Source organism: Ranitomeya variabilis, chromosome 5 (genome assembly GCF_051348905.1).
Source record: "Ranitomeya variabilis isolate aRanVar5 chromosome 5, aRanVar5.hap1, whole genome shotgun sequence".
Lineage (NCBI taxonomy): Eukaryota > Metazoa > Chordata > Amphibia > Anura > Dendrobatidae > Ranitomeya > Ranitomeya variabilis.
Genome location: NC_135236.1, coordinates 283,471,105 through 283,492,809, shown reverse-complemented (window position 1 = coordinate 283,492,809; position 21,705 = coordinate 283,471,105). Strand labels below are relative to the sequence as shown.

Here is a 21,705-nt window from a genome sequence, read left to right as displayed (position 1 = left end):
AGATAATGGCTTTTTGTGCATTACTAATGTAGTTGAATAGTTTGTATATGTGCAGACTACAATTAACTCAACCAGCTCCCAATGGGGTGCAAATATTATAGGGAAAGGAGAAAGTGGGAGCTGCTATAGGACCGAATGGATAACAAACGGTATTGTTTATTAGGCTGGGTTCACACACGGTGTTTGGGTGAATTTAAGGGTTAAAAACAATGTAACCAACTAAAGATGAGCAGATCGCTTAGCTCCTCCGCGGTTCACGCAGCTCCTGTCCATGGCCAGCGAGCAATGACCTGAGCCATGGACCAGGGTTGCACCAAGCAAGTCGATCATCTCTACTTCTGGCCAAATATTACCTTTAAAGCCTGTGGTGAAATTTAGAAAGCCTACATGCCCCCTGATGTGTGACGTAACGTCCGATAAGGAAAGGGGAGCAGCAGCGTCGCACAGGACCCAGATACTGTGAGGGGCGGACACGGCACTATTCATGTTGTTTGTGAAGGTATAGCCATTACAATAATTTTTTTTTTTTCTCACTGGACTACGCCTTTAATTTTTAATAGGTGAAAACTAGAGTTTTGTTGTGGGAAAACGTCTTACAATTGCCAGTGAGAATAGGGCTTGTTATGAGATTTTGTAACAGATTGTTAAACCAGGCACTGAAGATTTCCTGCTTTGGTACAAAAAGAAATTAATTGTATTTTTTGCAGAAGTTACTTTTAGTGTTATCCAACGGAGTTTTAACTTCTATATAACTTTCAATAAATCTTGACATTGTGATAAGTTAACATGTCTTTACAGCCTCCACATGCTTTATACAGTTATATGCCGCTACCACTATGGTAACATTATGCACATACATCCTGCTGGGTAATGTGGTTTCTAATGCAGGATGTTCAGTTTCATTTCCTTCAGTCCAATTTTTAGAGACATGGTGGTAAAGTCCCTTTTTACTGGTGAATGAATGGTGCGCGCACATTGTCTCATGACTGTATGATGTGTATGAGGTTTCCAGAGTTACATTTAGCGGTAACATGTGAGAAGAGGAGCAAGGTTGTTATATAAACTAATTCCCGTATTACCTTAGTATTACAGCAGAATCTTCATAAAGGCATATGTGGTTATGCAGACACCAAAGCGAACAGGACAGATCTAACTCGTCATGGGTACATTTTATTATTGCTATATAATTTCAGAATACCACTGTACTTGTAGTAGATTCATGATAATGGATAATTAATCCTGCAAGTCAGTAGTAGATGGTCTGTCCACTACTTAACAGCCCCATTTGAATGGCCCCAGGGGGTGGAAAATTAAGTTGATACCTCCTGGACCAGTGCCTCTCCTCCATCCATCAGTATATGGTGGGGGGCTGTGACATGACCACTGCAGCCAATCAACTACTGCTGATTGGCACCACCCTGGGGGTGTCACCATTTAAAAGGGGTTGTTAAGTAGTGGACAACCGCTTTTCCTGTCGTTAGTTTGTACCCGAACACTACAATATGTTCTGGAGAACCAGAAGTAATGTGTCATGGAAACAAACAACAAGAATGAAATATTCTATGCTCCTGTACTGTTTTTGTCGCTTGCAATAAGAGTAAGACTTACAATACAATGTGTTTGATTCCTGTTTGGCTGCACAATGAGAATCCCCAGAGAGTTCATGATGCAACTGATCATCACGAGTTTTCGGTATATTTGTAACCAATGAAGCCTTATGAAAGCAGTTTCCCCTGCCCCCACCCCCCACTGAGGACAGTAGAAAATTCCCTTGCAATATTGCAAACTAAATGGATGTATTCACATTACACTGTGTTCCAAATTATTATGCACAAAGAGTTTAGGAGTGATAAGGTTAGAATTTTTTTGTTTGTCATTTAAACTCATTGATGGTGATGTGTGTCAGGGCTCTTTATATCACTGAAAGCAATTGCAGATACCTGTGCAAATTAGTTTGACAGGTGTGTCCAAATAAAGGCAAGACTACTTAAGAAGGCTGTTCCACATTATTAAGCAGCCTACATTTTTTTGCCAAAATGGGAAAGAAAAAGGATGTGTCAGCTGCTGAGACGCAACAAATTGTGGAGTATTTAGGTCAAGGCATGACTACAATCAACATTGCCAAGACACTTCATCGTGATCATCGCACAATCAAGAAGTATGTAGCTGATTCCCAGCACACACGTGTGCGTGCTGATAAGGAAAAATTGAGGACTCTTTCCAACAGGCAATTGCGTAAGGTTAAAAGAGCAGCTGCAAAAATGCCTCGCATAGCAGCAGACAAGTTTTTGAAGCTGCTGGTGCCTCCAACGTCCCCAGAACAACAAGATGCAGGGTCCTTCAGAGGTTTGCAGCTGTGCGTAAGCCATCCTGTCGACCACCTCCATCCACTGCACATAAGCAGAAATGGCTCCAGTGGGCCAAACGATACATGAAGACTGACTTCCAAACTGTTTTGTTCACCGATGAGTGCCGTGCAACGCTCGATGGTCCAGATGGATGGAGTGGAGGATGGCTGGTTGATAGACACCCCATGAAAACATGGCTAAGGCGCCAACAAGGAGGAGGTGGAGTAATATTTTGGGCTGGAATCATGGGGAGAGAGATTGTCGGCCCCTTTATGATCCCTGAAGGGGTAAAGATGAACTCCGTAACCTATGTGGAGTTTCTAAAACAACACTTCCTGCCATGGTTCAAGAGGAAGAACCGTGCTTTCTGCAGCAAGATCATTTTCATGCATGATAATGCACCGTCTCATGCTGCAAAAAAACACATCTGCATCTCTGGCTGCTATGGGCATAAAAGAGGACAAACTTATGGTGTGGCCACCATCTTCCCCTGACCTCAACCCCATTGAGAACCTCTGGAGCATCATCAAAAGGAGTGTCTATGATGGCGGGAGGCAGTTCACATCTAAGCAACAGCTCTGGGAGGGTATTCTGTCCACATGCAAAACAATTGAAGCAGAAACCATCCAAAAACTGACAAATTCAATGGACGAGAGAGTTCAGAAGCTTCTTTCGAACAAGGGGTCCTATGTGCAAATGTAACATCACATAGAATAAAGTTTTCACTTGAAAACTGTTTGATTTCATTTTGTAATAAGCTGATAATGCTTATAACTTCACAATTGACCATTTTTTTGTTCAAAATAAAAAAAAAAAGGTTGAAAACTCTGCTGTGCATAATAATTTGGAACATGCATTTTAAGTGTTTATTTTTTTAAAAAAAGATACTGTTTTCTTAGGCAGTTTGTTCCAAAACATTGCAATTATACTAGAATAGTAGATGACTGGAAAATAACAATGACTGCAATTCAGATAGGTAGTTTAGAGAAAATAGGAGGAAATATTATTTGCATAATAATTTGGAACACAGTGTATATTGTATAGGTTGGGTACAGACGCCTATATGGGGGAAAAAAAAAAGGCGGTCACGTCAACAACTTGAATGTGACTGTCTTCATGTGATCGTCCAAATAGCGGATGGGTGTTAGAGCTGCCTGTATTTACATGCTTTAGTCTGGTCTGTAAGATGGTACATGCTCCAATTTATTTATTTATTTTTTTGGGGGGAGAGAGTTGAAAATCGCTAACATGCACAAGCATACCGGTTATTATTTGGTTCGAGTGCTGTCCATCGTGCACACCAACCAATTCTCACATCTGAGCCAAGCCTTAGGCTACTTTCACACTAGTCGGTCAGTACGGGCCGTCGCAAACCGTCGGCCCGCTGTACCGACGGACAGTGTGTTAAGTAGCACAACGGGGGCAGCGGATGCAGTTTTTCAACGCATCCGCTGCCCCATTGTAATGTCCGGGGAGGAGGGGGTGGAGTTCCGGCCACGCAAAATGGCGGACACGACACACAAAAAAAGTTACATGTAACTTTTTTTGTGCTGATGGTCCGCCAAAACACGACGCATCCGTCGCACGACGGATGCGACGTGTGGCCATACGTTGCAATGCGTCGCTAATGTTTATGGGGAAAAACGCATCCTGCAGACAACTTTGCAGGATGCGTTTTTTCTCCTAAACGACGCATTGCGAGGTATTCCAAACGACGCTAGAGTGCTAATGAAAATTTAATTGTGATACACAGTGCCCTCATGTTTACTGGTAAATCCACTGTAGAGCAGCGGCCTGTCCGCCAAAGAAATTACTGAGACAGTGACCCAAGCAAGTTAAGTATATGTCCTTTATTGTCCTAATACTGCATAAATGCAATCGCTCACCTCCAGACCGCATCTGGGAATACATAAATAAAGTCCAGTGCTGCTCGCAGCGGCACCCCTGTAAGACACTCGGGCACTACCATGTTTGTCCACTTTGCTGGCTCTGGCCTGTATTGGTTACACACAGCCAGGCATACATCCACTCTGCTGCATGTGAATCCAAACGCAAAACTGCAGATGTAAATGAAATATGCGGCCATGGGCTACTTGTAAGACTCGGACTGGAGGGAGAGATCCATCCCCCTACCATCCTACAGATCTCGCAGGGACATGCATTGTATGCGGATGCCTGCCGAACTCAAGAAAATGCAACGTTGCGTTCAGCAGGCACATCAAAATGACACACGGGAACACATCCACATACAACTCATGTCCCTGCGTGCACAATGTTAAAGATAGGTACGCAGGACGCATACGGAAGTAGGCGGAGCTTAAGGAAAGACGTTCGCAGAAACACGCTGCCGACTCAAACGCTAATGTGAACCTGGCCTAAAAAGCCCAGGACAGGGCTTCCTAAACTTGGTCAAATAACTTGATCAAGTCCACACTTCTAGTTGGCATGGTAACCACAGTCTTGACTGTTATCACAATGCACTCCAGCAGTTCAGAATGCTTCCAAGCTCATTGTGGGGGATACATAACATCCCTCGCATATAATTCCCCTCACTGTCTCACACCACACACCACTACTTTCATATCACAACAGTTGAGTCAAGCTCCTTAGAGACACTGCTCGTTCTGACCTTACGGAATAACTATCATTTCTGTTCTTCCTCAAAAATAAAGTGAAAATCAGAAATGTTGTATTATGACACTAGAGACATCTGCTTTTTCTCCCACTGTCAATTCACAGGTAAATCTATACAGTGGGACGATTCATAAAGACTGGCGAGAATCTCTGGCCTTGATGAGGTGACATTCTGGAGCGGATGCTCCGGATTCAGCCTCTTAATGAATCAGTCGAGGAAGCTAGAGGCAAGAGTCGCTATGTGCGCCTCACCACAAATCTTACTCCTGACTAAAATTTGTGACTTAGCAAAGCTAAAGCTGGTGCTCCTCGTGAATTTCACTACCTGGGGTCATCATGCCTCAGCTTCACCCATTTTGTCGGAGCTGGGGCAAGAATAGCATGAAAATTCCACAAGTAGCCTTTTATTCTTCAGCCTAGATGCAGACACAGATATTTTGCTGCAATTTGTCCTGAAACAATTATTACACTTTAAGGATCCGCTTTATTTTTTATTTTTTTTATTCTATATAAGATATATTTCACATTTATGGGATCACAGCTAATTCTGTGAGTCGAAATATTTCCCTTCCTGTTTTTAAGCACTGTTTTGCCTCAAAGAATCAATCACAATCCCATGCTGTCCTGTCTATATACTCTCTTTTGCTTCCCCCCTCCACCCACCCTCCCTGTCCAGGAGATGTGGGGTGGTCAGGTACAACCATTACACAGTACACAGCAGGATCACATTTATCCTCAGCACAGGAACATTTTTTTTTTTCTTTCGTATCAAATTGTGGAACTTGCTGTTATTGAAAGATCTATTGATTTAAAATGTTGAATAAATTTAACTTTGTCGGGAAACCCCTTTCCCACCTCAGACGTATTCATACGTCCCTGTGACTTGGGTATTATTGACCTGGGACGTATGGATATGTCCTGGCGATTTTGCACGCACACTCGGGCTGTGAGCACTCATTGGCCGCCGGGTGTCGGCTGATTCTGACAGCTGACACCCGGCACTCGATGCCAGGAGTGGTACTGCACCCCTCCTGGCACTTTAACCCCCTAAATGCTGTGATTGAACTCAATTACAGCATTTCAAGAGCAGGCAGAAGGAAGACATCCCCCCCCTCTGTCTTTGATTCGAAGACCCCCATGATTTAGTCGCTGGGTCCCAATTGTTGCCATGGTGTCCCAGTGTAGTCATGACAATATTCGGGTCACCAGAGCTAGTAGAGTTGCTAGATCATGCTCCGGGCATGATCAGCAACCTTGTCAGTACAGTTCTGACAGTTATATAGCTTGGGGATGCTGCTGAGTCCCCATAATATACAAGTGATCAGCCTGCAAAAAAGGATAGTCCCAATTGGTTTTTTATTTTTTTCGAAAAACTGTAAAACTATAATACAATACAATACAATACAATACAATACATTTTTTTTTTTTTATTATACTATACTGATAGAAATTTTTTAATGGAAAAAAATATATATTAACAAAAACAGTATACATAATTTAGTATTGCTGTGTCCGTATTGACCCGGCCTATGAAACTCTCCCACTAGTTAACCCCTTTAGTGAACATCATAAAAAAATAAAAAGCAAGGCAAAAAACAATGCTTTATCATACCGCTGAACAAAAGTGTAATAAAACACTATCAAATGACGAATATAAATAAGCATGGTATAATAATAAATCGATGCAAAAATAATTATTTTTTTAATAATTTAACCCGTTTCTGCCAGCTGACGGAATAGTACGTCAGCTGGCAGATCCCCCTGCTTTGAGGTAGGCTCCGGCGGTGAACCTACCTCAAAGCCGCTACATGTCAGCTGTTTTGTACAGCTGACATGTGCGCGCAATGAGCGCAAGCGGAATTGAGATCCGCCCGCGCCCATTAACTAGTTAAATGCCGCTGTCAAGCGCTGACAGCGGCATTTAGCTAGCGCTCCCGGCCGCGCGGCTGGAAATGCTCGCACCGCTGACCCCCGTCACATGATCGGGGGTCATCGGTGCATTGCCATAACAACCAGAGGTCTCCTTGAGACCTCTATTGTTGTTGATGGCCGATCGCTTTGAGCGCCACCCTGTGGTCGGCGTTCAAAGAAACCCTGCATTTCTGCTACATAGAGGTGATGCTTCACCTCTATGTAGCAGAGGCGATCGTGTAGTGCATGCTTCTAGCCTCCTATGGAGGCTATTGAAGCATGCCAAAATTTTTAAAAAAAGTGTTTCAAAATATAAAAAAATATGAGTTCAAAATCACCCCCCTTTCGCTCCAATCAAAATAAAAAATAAAAAAAAATCAAACCTACACATATTTAGTATCGCCGCGTTTAGAAGCCCGATCTATCAATAAAAACAAAGGATTTACCTGATCTCTAAATGGCGTAGCGAGAAAAAAAATCAAAACGCCAAAATTACGTTTTTTTGGTCGCTGCGACATTGCATTAAAGTGCAATAATGGGAGATCAAAAGAATGTATCTGCACCAAAATGGTATCATTAAAAATGTCAGCTCGGCACGCAAAAAATAAGCCCTCACCCGACCCGAGATCATGAAAAATGGAGACGCTACGGGTATCGGAATATGGCGCTTTTTTTTTTTTTTTTTTTTTTTTTACCACTTAGATAAAAGAGAACCTATACATGTTTGGTGTCTGTGAACCCGTAATGACCTGGAGAATCATAATAGTAAGTCAGTTTTAGCATTTGGTGAACCTAGCAAAAAAGCCAAACAAAAAACAAGTGTGAGATTGCACTTTTTTTGCAATTTCATCGCATTTGGAATTTTTTTCCTGTTTTCTGTTACACGGCATGGTAAAACCAATGGTATCGTTCAAAAGTACATCTCGACCCACAAAAAATAAGCCCTCACATGGCCATATTGACGGAAAAATAAAAAAAGATATGGCTCTGGGAAGGAGGGGAGCGGAAAACGAAAAAACCTCCGGGGGTGAAGGGGTTAATTTTATAAATGGGGTATTGCTGTAATCGTACTGACCCATAGAATAAAACTTCCTTGCCAGTTTTACCACATACGGACTGACATAACTCTCCCCCCCCCCCCCCCCCATCAATTCCTTAATTGCTAGTTTGTTATTCTACCTCTTGAAAATCGGAATAGAAAGCAATAAAAAAATGTCATGTCTGAAAATGGTACCGCAAAATACAAGCCCTCACATGACTCTGTGGGCCGAAATATGTTAAAATTATAGCTCTCAAAATATGGTGATGTAAAAACTATTTTTTGCAATAAGAGGCGCCTTTTAGTATGCGACACCAGACAAACATAAAAACCCAATTTAAATCTGGCATTGCTGTAATTACAGACAGACACCCCCAAGGCAGAAGATTTCCTAGAATGAGGCAGATGGAGGCACTGTGGATGCCATAGCAACTGTGATCCGGCGGTGTCCGTCTTTTTAGGTTTGCATAAAAGTGCCGTCGGCCACAGTTTTGTGCACTTCTGAAAAGGACAATGCTGAACAGAGAGCCAGACGGAGTCTAGAGTAAGGGTACCGTCACACAGTGGCACTTTGGTCGCTACGACGGTACGATCCGTGACGTTCCAGCGATATCCATACAATATCGCTGTGTCTGACACAGCAGCGATCAGGGACCCTGCTGAGAATCGTACGTCGTAGCAGATCGTTTGGAACTTTATTTCGTCGCTGGATCGTTGTGTGTGACAGCGATCCAGCGATGCGTTCGCTTGTAACCAGGGTAAACCTGATGTTTACCGTGGTTACCAGCGTAAAAGTAAAAAAAACCAAACAGTACATACTCACATTCCGGTGTCTGTCCCCCGGCGTTCTGCTTCTCTGCACTGTGAGCGCCGGCCGGAAAGCGAGCACAGCGGTGACGTCACCGCTGTGCTTTCCGGCTGGCACAGACACAGTGGAGAGAAGCAGAACGCCGGGGGACAGACATCGGAATGTGAGTATGTACGTTTTTTTTTTTTTTTTACTTTTACGCTGGTAACCACGGTAAACATCGGGTTACTAAGCGCGGCCCTGCGCTTAGTAACCCGATGTTTACCCTGGTTGCCCGGGGCCTTCGGCATCGTTGGTCGCTGGAGAGCGGTCTGTGTGACAGCTCCCCAGCGACCACACAACGACTTACCAACGATCACGGCCAGGTCGTATCGCTGGTCGTGATCGTTGGTAAATCGTTATGTGAGACGGTACCCTAACTCTGCTGCCTCATTATAGTGAATGGATCCCTAGGGAGTTTCATCTGTCACGTCACTTGGAGATTTAGATGGAAACCCCAGAGTAAGTGCTATGCCTAGAGTGCCGTCTAAATGTGCTCCCAAACGTTATGAAATTTTGTTCCCAATAAATGCTTCAACTCAATCCACAAAAAAAGGTAAGCCCCCACTCAAGTCTGTCATCTGTTAATGGAAATATAGGAGGCTTCCACGTTACTGGTAGCACAAAGTCTCTGGAAAAGCTAAATGGCTCCTCACCCTCAAAATAAATTAATCAAATTCTGCTCTCCCAAATCCAAATGCCCCCCTCACTTCTGAGCCCCTCAGTGTACCTAAACCCCATATAGCGTCCACATGTATGGCATTTCTGAAGCAATGACTGTCCACCTAACTTATGGGTGCATGTCACCAGAAGCATGAGCTGGGCATAACCTACTGGTGACTACAACGTACTGGTCACTACAGCGTTCTGGTCACTACAACGGCAGTTTGCAATTTTCGGCAACATCCACTGCTGCTTGTTTCTGGAAAACACCCATGCAGTCAAAATCGTCACTACACCTGCAGATAAATTACCCAAGGGGTATAATTTCCAAAATGGGGTCACGTGAGGGGGAGATTCTGCTCTTCTAACAATTTTTATTATTCAAACTTTTATTATTCAACTAACCTTTTTAAAACCATCCCTTTAACATGGGCACCCAGGACCACGGACTGGGTCGCTGCTGCCGTGACAAATCCCTTTAAGTACCGGACCAGGTACAGAATACCCCACGGCCCTGGCGGGCGTTCCAGTCACAGTGGGAGCAGTTAAGTTTTTAAAAAGCTTAAATCATTTCTTAGAAAAAAATATTAATGCTTATGTGAATCTGCACAATTTATGTTCTAAATGTTGATCCAGTCTGATCGACACTTGGGGGTGTGGAGAGCATATTTTATACCTTCATTTAGGGGGATCAGATTTCTAAATATGTTTACCCATGCCCCTTTCTGTTATACATATTCTTTAGTATACCTTAATTGAACTTGATAGGCATCTTTTTTTTTTTTTTTCAACCATACTATCTATAAATAAGGGTACAAGAGTTAAGGTAAGTTTCATAAGTCATAGTTCAAATATGCCAGATGCCATATCCTGTGGCAGCCACTCTGGCCTTGGCTGCTTCACCTCTGGTCCTTTGTCACCAGACTGCTGTGGGTCAGTCATCTGATTCAAAGCAGTGCGTAAAGTGCAATAGCTAAAGCAACCTGTTCTCTGTCAGGGGTGGTCCAAAACCCTGCCAAGATGAAACATGTAGTCGGGATTGAGATGAATAGCAGTTGGTTGAATGACTGCTGGTCCAAGAACTGAAATGTATGGCTGCCATTATGTAAAAAAGAAAAAAAAAACTCCCACTAAAGACACTTCTTATAGAAAGAATTTTTTGCTCCATGATTTCTATTTTCTCTCCAGTTCTGTAAGGATGAGGAAGATTAGAACGTTTTTCTTTTATTTGGCTACGTTCACATTTGCGTTGTGCGCCGCTGCGTCGGCGACGCAACGCACAACGCAAACAAAACCGCAACAAAACGCACGCTAAAACGCTGCGTTTTGCGACGCATGCGTCCTTTTTTGCCGAAAGTTGGACGCAAAAAAAATGCAACTTGTTGCGTTCTCTGCGCCCAACGCTTGCGGCCATGCGTCGCAAAATGCAGCACAACGCATGTCCATGCGCCCCCATGTTAAATATAGGGGCGCATGACGCATGCGGCGACGCTGCGGCGCCGAACGCTAATGTGAACGTAGACTTAGCCTGCAATGGTTGCGGGATTCCAGAATTGTATAATGTTATCTGTGTGAAGGTGAAAAGGAAAGCACACATCCCTAGAAAGATGGATAGAGCTCTTAGCTTGGACTTGGACCTCATTAACACTCTAAATAATTTCTGTTCCTTTGAAGGTGACCTGGTTTACAGAATGGTATGAAAGGCTGAATGAAGGTTGTTGTATTGTGTTGCTTTCAGGACACCATATGATGATGTGGCTGTTGGATGCCATTTCTATCCTGATACTATAACAACCCCACGTGGACATGAACCCGCACCCTCGACGTATTCGTCTTAAGCCATGGTTGGTGGCTCAGGTGGACAGTGGAAAATACCCAGGTTTACACTGGGAAGATCCGGATCACAAGCTGTTTAGGATCCCTTGGCGTCACGCAACGCGTCATATACCAGCACAAGATGAGGAAAACACTATATTTAAGGTGGGTGCGACACTGGAAGATGATGAGGAAGCACCAAATAGAACGGTAATTTTCACTAATTTTGTGTATAAATATATATTCTTTAGTCTAGCGACAACATGACGTTTTGATGCTTTCATGGAGTATAAAGAATTTATAATATAGGCGCAATTGATCATGCCAGATATTGTGTGACATAAAGCATTAAAAGAGCCCTTTAGCTGTATGTATATAGAACATTACTATATTATTGCATATCTCTTAGCAGTTAGAATGAGCAGAATGTTTTCATCGTTGTGCATAGGAAAAGGAAAACTTGACTTGTGAAGAAAAATGAGCCAATAACATTATTAACCTAGAACTCTTCAATAAGGAAGTATGGAAACTTTCAATGCAGAGAGTTGTGGATGTATGTGATCTATCTCAGTTGAGCTTTAAGTTCACATCTGTTTATCCTATTTAAAGGCTTGGGCTATGGAAACTGGGAAGTATCTAGAGGGAAAAGATGAGCCTGACCCTGCCAAATGGAAGGCAAACCTGCGCTGTGCCCTAAACAAAAGCAGAGAGTTCAAGCTTCTGTATGATGGCACCAAAGAAACTCCCATGCAGCCATTCAAGATCTACCAGCTATGTGATCTCCCAGGACAAAATGAAGGTGCTAGACTTTTCATTCTAAATATTTCCATCCACTATGTTCCACTCATTCCTACTGCTTTCCATTTTCACTGGTCATACTATGTCCTGCTGTATAACTACTCACATAATGTTGTTTTTACAGAACCGTTGGTGGATGATAATGGATGTGATGATGAGGAAGAGGTAAGACTAAACTATTGCAGCATAGTGTGCATATCTTCAAAGGATCGCAAGCTCATGTTCCCTAGAGGGAATAAAAGTAGTTTTTTGTTTTTTAATTCTTAAGAAGTATAAATGCCTAAAATTTGAAATCACCCCTTTTTACAATCCAAACATAAGCATTTTTGCCATCTCTGCATCTGTAAAAGCACAATCTATCAAAGTATAAAATTATTCATGTATGGTAAAGAAAAAAAAAAGTGTACTGTGTATGCCAGACTTTAATCACTGGACCCACCCAAACAAAATGCAGTTAGAACTTCATATGTACCTCAAATGGGGCCATTAAAACGACAACTCACTATGCAAAAAAAAAACCCTCTCGCAGCTCCAGCAATGGGGAAAAAAAAAAGAACAGGTCTCAAAAACGGTGACTCAAAACACGTTTTTTTTGTATGAAGTTTTGACGTTTTTAAAATCCCTTTTTTATATTTATTGATATTTTTCCACATTTCACTGAATATATTTGGCGTCGCTGTAACCGTGCTGACCTGCACAAGCACGTTGTCAGGTTATTTTTACTGCACAGTAAGCGCTGTAAGTACAAAACTGGCACAAAAAGAAAAATTCACAATTTCACCCTACTTTGATTTTTTTTTTCTCAGTATATCTTATGGTAAATTGAATGATGTCATTCAAAATTACTTGTCCTACAAAAATCAAGACCTCATATGACTATTTAGAAAAAAAAAGTTACAGCTCTTGGTAGTAGAAAAGGAAAAATCTGAAGTACCAAAGGGGAAAAATGGCGATAAGGAAGGTTTCCTCCAGGTTCTTCTGTTTCATCCCAGACTCCAAAAACATACTAATGGGGAATCTAGATTGTAAGCTGCTATGGGGACAGTGATGATAATGTCTGTAAAATGATGCAGGATTAATGGTGCTATATAAGGGAAATAAATAAAGGGTTAATGTAATTAGTACAGCTCTGATTAAATCATGATGCCTGCAACCTCTGTGAAAATGTTGCCAACATTGTCCCTAATGCAAGGAATAGACAGAGGATGTCCTCCTGAAACGGCTATCATACCAGAGGCCAGGGCTGTGGAGTCGGTAAGCCAAACCTCCGAGACTGCTCAATTTCCAGGACTCAGACTCCACCCAAATGGGCGCCAACTCCACAGCCCTGCCAGAGACAGGCAATAGTAATTAAACCTGAACCAGATCCGTGATGAAGAATGAATCCTCTACACCCCCAAAATAGAAACGGGACACTGCGAATGTCTACAGGGTCTGAGACTGACTGCCACACGGAGGCTCAGTTTCAACATTATACTATGACTAGTGCAGCGTTATTAACCTGTTGGTGGCCAAGCCTACTTTGTGGTAATAACTCTGGAATGTATCAACATATCCTGTTTGTTTTTATTTATTCGTGAAGCATTTTATTTTGTTACAAGCAATCTGAATTCAATTTGTTTTGCACTTATTTGTGAAAATATCTGGTATTTGATGAAAACCTTTGTAAAATTAGCCATTTTCAAAATTTGAATGTTTATCCCCTTTAACCAGCTAGGTCATACTATGCAAAAAAAAAAAAAGTTAAACAATATTTCTCATAGGCCTAGTTTACATCAGCATCATTTTTCAAAACCTTTTTTAATTTGTCAGGATGTTAGAAGAGTTTAAAGTTTAGCAGCAACTTTTTTTTTTTTTCAATGAAGTTCATCTTAATTTTAGAGTGCCGTTAAATTTCAATTTTTTTTTAAAGGGGCCTATATTTTGGAAAATCCCAAAATCTGATACAATGTACAAATCTGCATCCCTCATTGTATTCAAAACTGCCTTTAGGAAATTTGATAACTCTTCAGGTTTTTTACATGAATTAATAAAGTGGAATGAATGAAATAGAAACATACAATTCCCCCCCACCCTCCCACCCCCCCCCGCACACACACACACACACACACACACACACACACACACACACACACACACACACACACACACACACACACACACACACACACTAAAATTTTGCCAACTACCTTAGGCCTCTTTCACACTTCCGTTTTTTACAATCAGTCACAATCCGTCAAAATGTTGAAAAGATGGATCCTGTGCAGATTGTAACAAACTGATGCACTGGATCCATTTTTTTGCTGGATCCGTCGAGGAAGTTGTGCACACATTGTGGATTGTATGCGTTTTCACCGCGAAAACGCATACACAACACAACCCAATGGGATACTCCCCTTCTGGCGGCCCCCACAGCCTTCCCGATCCTTGCGATGCTCCTGGCAGCTCCCATTCCCAGTGATGCCTTCCGACAATGACCTGTGATGACGTAGCGGTCTCGCGTGATGCTACGTCATCTGGGGTCATTGTCGCGTGGCATCACTGGGAACGGGAGCATCGCAAGGATCGGGAAGGCTGCGGGGGACGCCGGAAGGTGAGAATATCACGATTTTTTATTTTTTTTTTTCCAGGATGTCCCCCTGACAGCACTCTGGAGGACGTCCTCCTCCTCGCAGGGACAGGAAAAACAACACGAGAGGTTAAAAGGTCCCACTCCGCCCTCTTTCCTTCAGTGTTTTTCCTGTCTCTGCATGGAGGGACACACGAGAGTCAGCAGAAGCTTACCGGACCGGAGGGCTCAGGGGGATCGTGCGGCTGGTCCAATATCTTTCCCCCTCATCGGTAGCCCAGGGCAGAAACTCCCCGGGTGGGAGTCCCTCTGCCCAGAGACCAGTTGAGCAGACGGTCTCCTGGGTGAGCCTCTTCCTCCCAGGGGGGGCTCTCGGCTCAGGCGCCATGCTGGAGAAGAGGCGCTGGTGCCAGGAAGGAGTAGAGGCGCGGGAACCCACATGCTCTCATACGAGCATGGAGGGGTCAGCAGAACCTCCGGAGAACAGCGTGCATTCCACTGTGTGGATTGCGGAAGTAAGTAATTAGTGTAGCGAAACGTCATTTCCGGTGACGTCGGCGGACGTCATTTCCGGTAACATCGGCGGCCTAGCAGGCGTTCCACGGGGTGAAACGCAGAAATAGTCGTCATAATCGAGTGCTGATACAGGTGATAGCAGCGCATGGTCGTCCAGCATTCCACAGCGGGAGGAGCGGCGGGCTCCAGATTTGAATTAGGACACACAGGCTTCCAACCACAGGGATCCGTGGTAACTCAGTCCAGAGTCACGAGGTGGCGGAGGGACTGGAGCTGAGGTCTGCAATGCCAGAGACAAAGGGTGAGTGCAGCGGTGCTGCTATATCCTTCTGGCAGGGGATGTCATATTTACACAGCCCTGATTTTTTTGTTTTTTTTTAAACCGAGGATATGGAACTCAGGAGTGAGGAGGCGGGGGTAAGTGTGCATAGCGCAGATGTACCTACTCAGATATGTCTAGACACTAAGCAGTACCCATTCTTATGCTTAGGGTAAGGAGGTTCCGCAGACATCCCTCCCAGCGACAAAAAAGTCAGGCAAGGCTTTGGCAAAGTCCAGACGGTGCTCCATATGTCATGTAAAGCTGCCTGAAGCATATAATAAAGATCTTTGCGGATCCTGTATCTCTAAGGGTACCGTCACACATTGAAATTTCCATCGCTACGACGTTACGATTCATGACGTTCTAGCGATATCGTTACGATATCGCTGTGTCTGACACGCTACTGCGATCAGACACCCTGCTGAGAATCGTACGTCGTAGCAGATCGTTTGGAACTTTCTTTCGTCGCTTGATCACCCGCTGACATCGCTGGATCGTTGTGTGTGACAGCGATCCAGCGATGTCTTCGCTTGTAACCAGGGTAAACATCGGGTAACTAAGCGCAGGGCCGCGCTTAGTAACCCGATGTTTACCCTGGTTACAAGCGTAAACGTAAAAAAACAAACCGTACATACTCACCCGTCGGTGTCCTTCAGGTCCCTTGCCGTCTGCTTCCTGCTCTGAGTGCCGGCCGGAAAGTGAGAGCAGATCACAGCGGTGCTGCGCTCTGCTCACTGTACGGCTGCACTCAGAGCAGGAAGCAGATGGCAAGGGACCTGAAGGACACCGACGGGTGAGTATGTACTGTTTGTTTTTTTACGTTTACGCTGGTAACCAGGGTAAACATCGGGTTACTAAGCGCGGCCCTGCGCTTAGTTACCCGATGTTTACCCTGGTTACCCGGGGACTTCGGCATCGCTCCAGCGCCGTGATTGCAACGTGTGACCGCAGTCTACGACGCTGGAGCGATGATTATATGACGCTGCGACGTCACGAATCGTGCCGTCGCAGCGATGAAAATTTCAATGTGTGACGGTACCCTTAGGTTGTAAGAGAGGAACAACCATCATTCTTATCAGAGATGAGGAGTCTAATTCGGGAGGAAGTACAAAGTTCGTTAGCAACCATGGCACAGCAGTATCCTTCCAGCCCAAGTCCGAGTGGCAAGAGACTGCGAATGGACCCAGAACAAGGAGATATGGATATTTCTTCTAAAGAAGAATCAGACTTTAGGAGTTCGGATCAGGAAGGAGAACTGCCTCTAGGAGAACTGGATCAGGGAAGGAAGTTTCTCTTTCCTGTGGAAGACACAGAAGAATTAGTTCAAGCAGTGAGAAATACGATGCAGATGAAGGAAGAGCCGCGTCCAAAGTCCAGACAGGATTTGATGTTTGGAGGTCTTACATCGCAAAGACAGACGGTGTTCCCAGTTAGTGAACACATCAGACTTATGATATTGCAAGAATGGAAAGATGCAGAACGTAGACTGGTAATGTCCCAAGAATTTAAAGGCCGTCTACTGTTTGACCCAGAGGATATCAAAACATGGGAAGAGATCCCGAAAGTCGAAGTACCTGTAGCCAAGGTTACAAAGAAAACAGCTATTCCCTTTGAGGATTCGTCAAGCGTCAGAGATGCCATGGACCGCAAGGCAGATATTCTCTTGCGTCGAGCTTGGGAAACGTCTGTAGCTCTGATAAAGGCTAACATAGCTGCCACGTCTGTGTCCAGGTCCATGTATTTGTGGATGGGACAGTTAGAGGAACATTTGGTTAATAAAACCCCGCGGGCTGATATAATTTCTTCCCTACCCATCATAAAATCTGCCACGGCCTTCATGGCTGATACGTCAGCGGAATCAGTGAGATTTGCAGCCAGAAATAGTTCCTTATCTAATGCAACCCATAGGGCTATATGGCTTAAATCTTGGTCAGGAGATAATGCCTCTAAAAAAAGTTATGTGCCATTCCCTTTTCAGGATCCAGGGTATTTGGAAAGGCATTAGATGACATTTTAGAGTTTGCGTCTGATAATAAAAAAGGTTTTCCCGAGGATACACCTAAGAAATTTCAGCCATTTCGGAAAAAAACCCCACCTCGAAGTACCTATAGAGGCAAACAACCTGACTATAGAGAACAGTGGAGATCCAGCAGAGATGCCTATAGAGGATCCTATGCTCAGAACAGAAGGGGAAGAAATTCACTTTTTGGGTCAAGTCCTAGATCTAGGAGACAATGACGCCATAGGTATAGGGGGCAGGCTCAGTCTTTTTTTGAACAACTGGAGGCGGATCACAAAGAACGCATATGTCCTCAATATAATATCCGAGGGTTACAAGATAGAACTTATATGTCCAGCACCACAGAGGTGTATCTCACCGACAATTGTGGCAAACAATTCTCCAGTGTTCGCAGACCTTCAGAAACTGTTCAGCTCTCAGGTCATAGTGCGGGTTCCCACAGCCGAAATAGGCAGAGGTCACTACTCTTCCCTATTCTCAATCCCAAAACCGTCAGGAGAAACACGCACGATAATAAACCTAAAACCTTTAAACGTATGCGTCAAATACAAGAGGTTCAGAATAGAATCAATAAGGTCAACCATCCACCTTTATAGACAAAAATTCTGTAATGTGTACTCTCGACCTGAAGAGTGCGTATTATCAGGTCCCAATCCATTCAACTTCTCAGGAGCTTCTGAGGCTTTCGGTAAGATTTCCGGACCAAACCTGCCACCTCCAATTTCAGTGCCTCCCGTTCGGCCTTGCCTCAGCACCAAGAATATTTACAAAGCTGGTAGCAGAGGTAGTGGCATACTTAAGAAATGAAGGAATTACAAGAATTCCTTATTTGGACGATTTTCTTCTGGTAGCCAGAGCAAAAGACACTTTACTCCTAACACCTGGGTTGGGTCGTAAATCGAAAGAAGTCACACCTAAAGCCCGAGTCTCGGAAGGTATTCCTGGGAGTTCTTCTGGATGCTACCTCAAGACAATCCTTTCTACCAAGAGAAAAGCAGGAGTCAATGAGAAAGTTGATCATAGAATTCCTGAGGCATCGGGTTACTATAAGATCCGCCATGAAGATCTTGGGAAAAATGACGGCTTGTATCACTTGTAATAATCTTGAGTGAGCTTGGGCCCATCTTTCACAAGATCAGGTTCTCTCGGTATGGGATCGTGGTCAGTCGTCTCTGGACAGAATAATTCAATTCTCAACGACAGTAAAAAGATCATTACAGTGGTGGACACAATGCAGCAACCTAAGAATAGGTGTTCCATGGACCTTGACCCCTTGTGTGGTGATCACCACAGACGCCAGTCAGTGGGGATGGGGAGCGCATCTAGAAGGAACTTTCGTTCAAGAGTTAGCACAAAGGATATTTGTTTGGGCGGAGAATACAGTTCTGTCAATTACAGCAGTGCACTTAGAAGGATCTCCGAATGTCCTGGCTGATTACCTGAGCAGAAAGAAAGTCTGTCCAACAGAATGGGAACTAAATCAAGTGATCTTCCAACTATTATGTCACTGTTGGGGGACTCCCAAAATAGATTTATTTGCCACAAGAAAAAATTCGAAGGTGCCAGATTCTTTTCCCTCAACCCTGTGGACATGCCGGAAGCAGTCGACGCCTTAAGTCAAACATGGGACGAACCACTCTCTTATGCGTTTCCTCCACTAGCACTCATTCCGATGGTACTCAGGAAAATTTCAGGAAGACCAGGCAACAGTTCTGATGATTGTACCATTCTGGCCAAAAAGAAGCTGGTTTCCGTTGCTGGGAGCCATGACAACAGGGAACCCAATCAAACTTCCTCTATGGAAGGACATCATTTATCAAGGTCCTGTTTTACACCAAAACCCGGAACGATTACACCTTTCAGCATGGATCCTGAGAGGGACATTTTAAAAGCCAGAGGTTTATCCGATGAAGTCATTTCAACCATTCAGGCTAGTCAGAAACCAGTAACTTCAGCCATTTACTACAAAATCTGGAAAAGATTCTGTATGGAGGGTGGTAGGTCGGCTGTGATGCCGGAGACCCCGGATGTTCCCAGAGTTCTGGATTTTCTCCAATCCGGTTTCAACATGGGGCTTAGACCTAGTACCCTTTAAGGTGCAGATCTCCGCTCTCAGCACTTTCTTAGATTATCCTTTGGCCTCGCACACGTGGATAGTTAGGTTCGTAAAAGCCATCCAGAGATTGCGTCCCACTTTTAGACAATTGACTCCCACTTGGGACTTAAAACTAGTTCTCAGAGCTCTATGTAAAAACCCTTATACCCTTGAGGATGACATGCCTATTGCAGTTCGTACATGGAAAACAGCCTTTTTGGTAGCGATTACAACGGCCAAAAGAGTGGGGGAAATTCAGGCCCTGTCTATTAGGGATCCATACCTTCAGATTCGTGATCATATAATTTTAAAATTAGATCCATCATTTATTCCTAAAATAGCTTCAGTACAAAACAGAAACCAGGAAATCATTTTACCCTCCTTTTGCGATAACCCCTCTAATGCAAAAGAACAATCTTTACATTCTCTTGATGTCAGACAAGCGGTGCTAGACTATCTAGAAGCTACTAATTCCTGGAGAAAAGATCCCAATCTATTCATCCTTTTTGGGGGAAAAAATAAGGGTAAAAAAGCCTCCAAAACCTCTATAGCTAGATGGATCACTACAGTAATTGCTAAAGCCTACTCATCAGAAGGGGTAGATTGTCCAGTAGGAATTAAAGCCCATTCTACTAGGGCCATTTCAGCATCATGGGCTGAACGGGCAGGGGCGTCACTAGAACAAATCTGTAAAGCCGCAACTTGGGCCAGGGTGAACACATTTTGCAAACATTATAAACTAGACGTGTTAGCAGCCCAGCAAACGTCATTTGGGAGAAAGGTTCTCCAGGCAGTTGTCCCACCCTAAAGGAGGTTTCTTTGGTATTCTCCAGAGTGCTGTCAGGGGGACGTCCTGGAAAATGGGTATTAGACCTACCGGTAATTCAGTTTCCAGGAGTCCATCCTGACAGCACCGTTAATTCCCCCCCTATGTATACTATTTCATATGCTGTAATATGTTTTGGTTAATAAAGAATTCAAATTATATCTATCCATGGTGTGGTACTTGTCAAAACACTGAAGGAAAGGGATCGGAGTGGGACCTTTTAACCTCTCGTGTTATTTTTTCCCTTCCCCATGACAGCACCGGTACATGAGAGATGGTCCCGCCCCCAAGAACAGGAAACCTGCATAGGAGATAAAAGATGGGGGAGGCACCTCTCTCCTCAGTTTGGTTTCCTGTTCTTGCGGGGAACCTGCGGTGCTGCATGGGGAGAGGTCTCCCTTGCTAAGGCCGGTCTCTGACCGAGGTCCGCGGTGGGAGCAGCGGCGGCGTGCGCACGTCGCCTCCATACCTGGCTGCATGTGCGTCCTCCCCACTGCGGACTCCCCGGCGTCTGCTCCTGGCCAGAGGCTGGGCTGGGGGAGAAACTGAAAGCGTGTCCATCACAACACTGGCGCCGAGTGAATGGAGGAACTTCCGGGTGAGAACCGGAAGTGACGCTGTAAGCTGAAGGAGCGGTGTGCTGACACTCCCCGGGGGGGAGGAAGTTCAGGGGCGCACACACCGCTTCCTGGCCGGCCATATTTAAACTACAAGGCGGCAAGCAGGCACGGTCTCCTGCAAGATGGCAGATCCAAAGGAATCAGCGATCCCAGCAGAGAACCCACAGCCTGTCGTGGTACTAAGGGTCCGGTGGGTGAGTGCCTTTGTAAGGCAAAAAACATGTTAGTAACTCTGTGTTTCTGTATGTATGTATATGTATATATATATATATATATATATATATATATATATATATATATATATATATATATATATATATATATATATAGGGAAAGAAAGTTACCTCTAAACAAAAGCATAAAGTGTGTGCACTCTGTGATAGAAGCCTTCCCAAAGCATATGAGAAGCGTATGTGCCGCTCATGCATAGAAAAAACTGTATCTGAAGAGTCATCATCTTAACTTCAGAGTATAAAGGATATTGTGAGAAACGAGGTGCAGAGCACAGTAAAGGAGCAGTTAAAACATCATGGATTGCAGAGCTCCGTAAACCCACCCTCTACGCCTGCCCAAATATCTGATGTAGAATCTGAGGGTGAACTGGGGGAACTTCCGCCCGAGGAGGGTTCGGACCTGGACTCTTCAGATGAAGAGTGTGGCCGGCCATATATGTTATCAGAAG

The 21,705-nt window shown here is 44.1% G+C and overlaps 1 protein-coding gene across 1 annotated transcript in view; it reads left to right on the top strand.

Moving 5' to 3' along the window:
- IRF5 (interferon regulatory factor 5) overlaps positions 1 to 21,705 on the top strand; it is an 86,922-nt gene that overhangs the window by 22,606 nt on the left and 42,611 nt on the right. The window contains exons 2-4 of the mRNA XM_077264382.1: positions 11,181 to 11,422; positions 11,867 to 12,056; positions 12,180 to 12,220. Of these exons, the coding sequence (XP_077120497.1) occupies positions 11,249 to 11,422; positions 11,867 to 12,056; positions 12,180 to 12,220 (405 nt within the window). The 5' untranslated portion in view covers positions 11,181 to 11,248. The remainder of the gene's footprint in view (positions 1 to 11,180; positions 11,423 to 11,866; positions 12,057 to 12,179; positions 12,221 to 21,705) is intronic.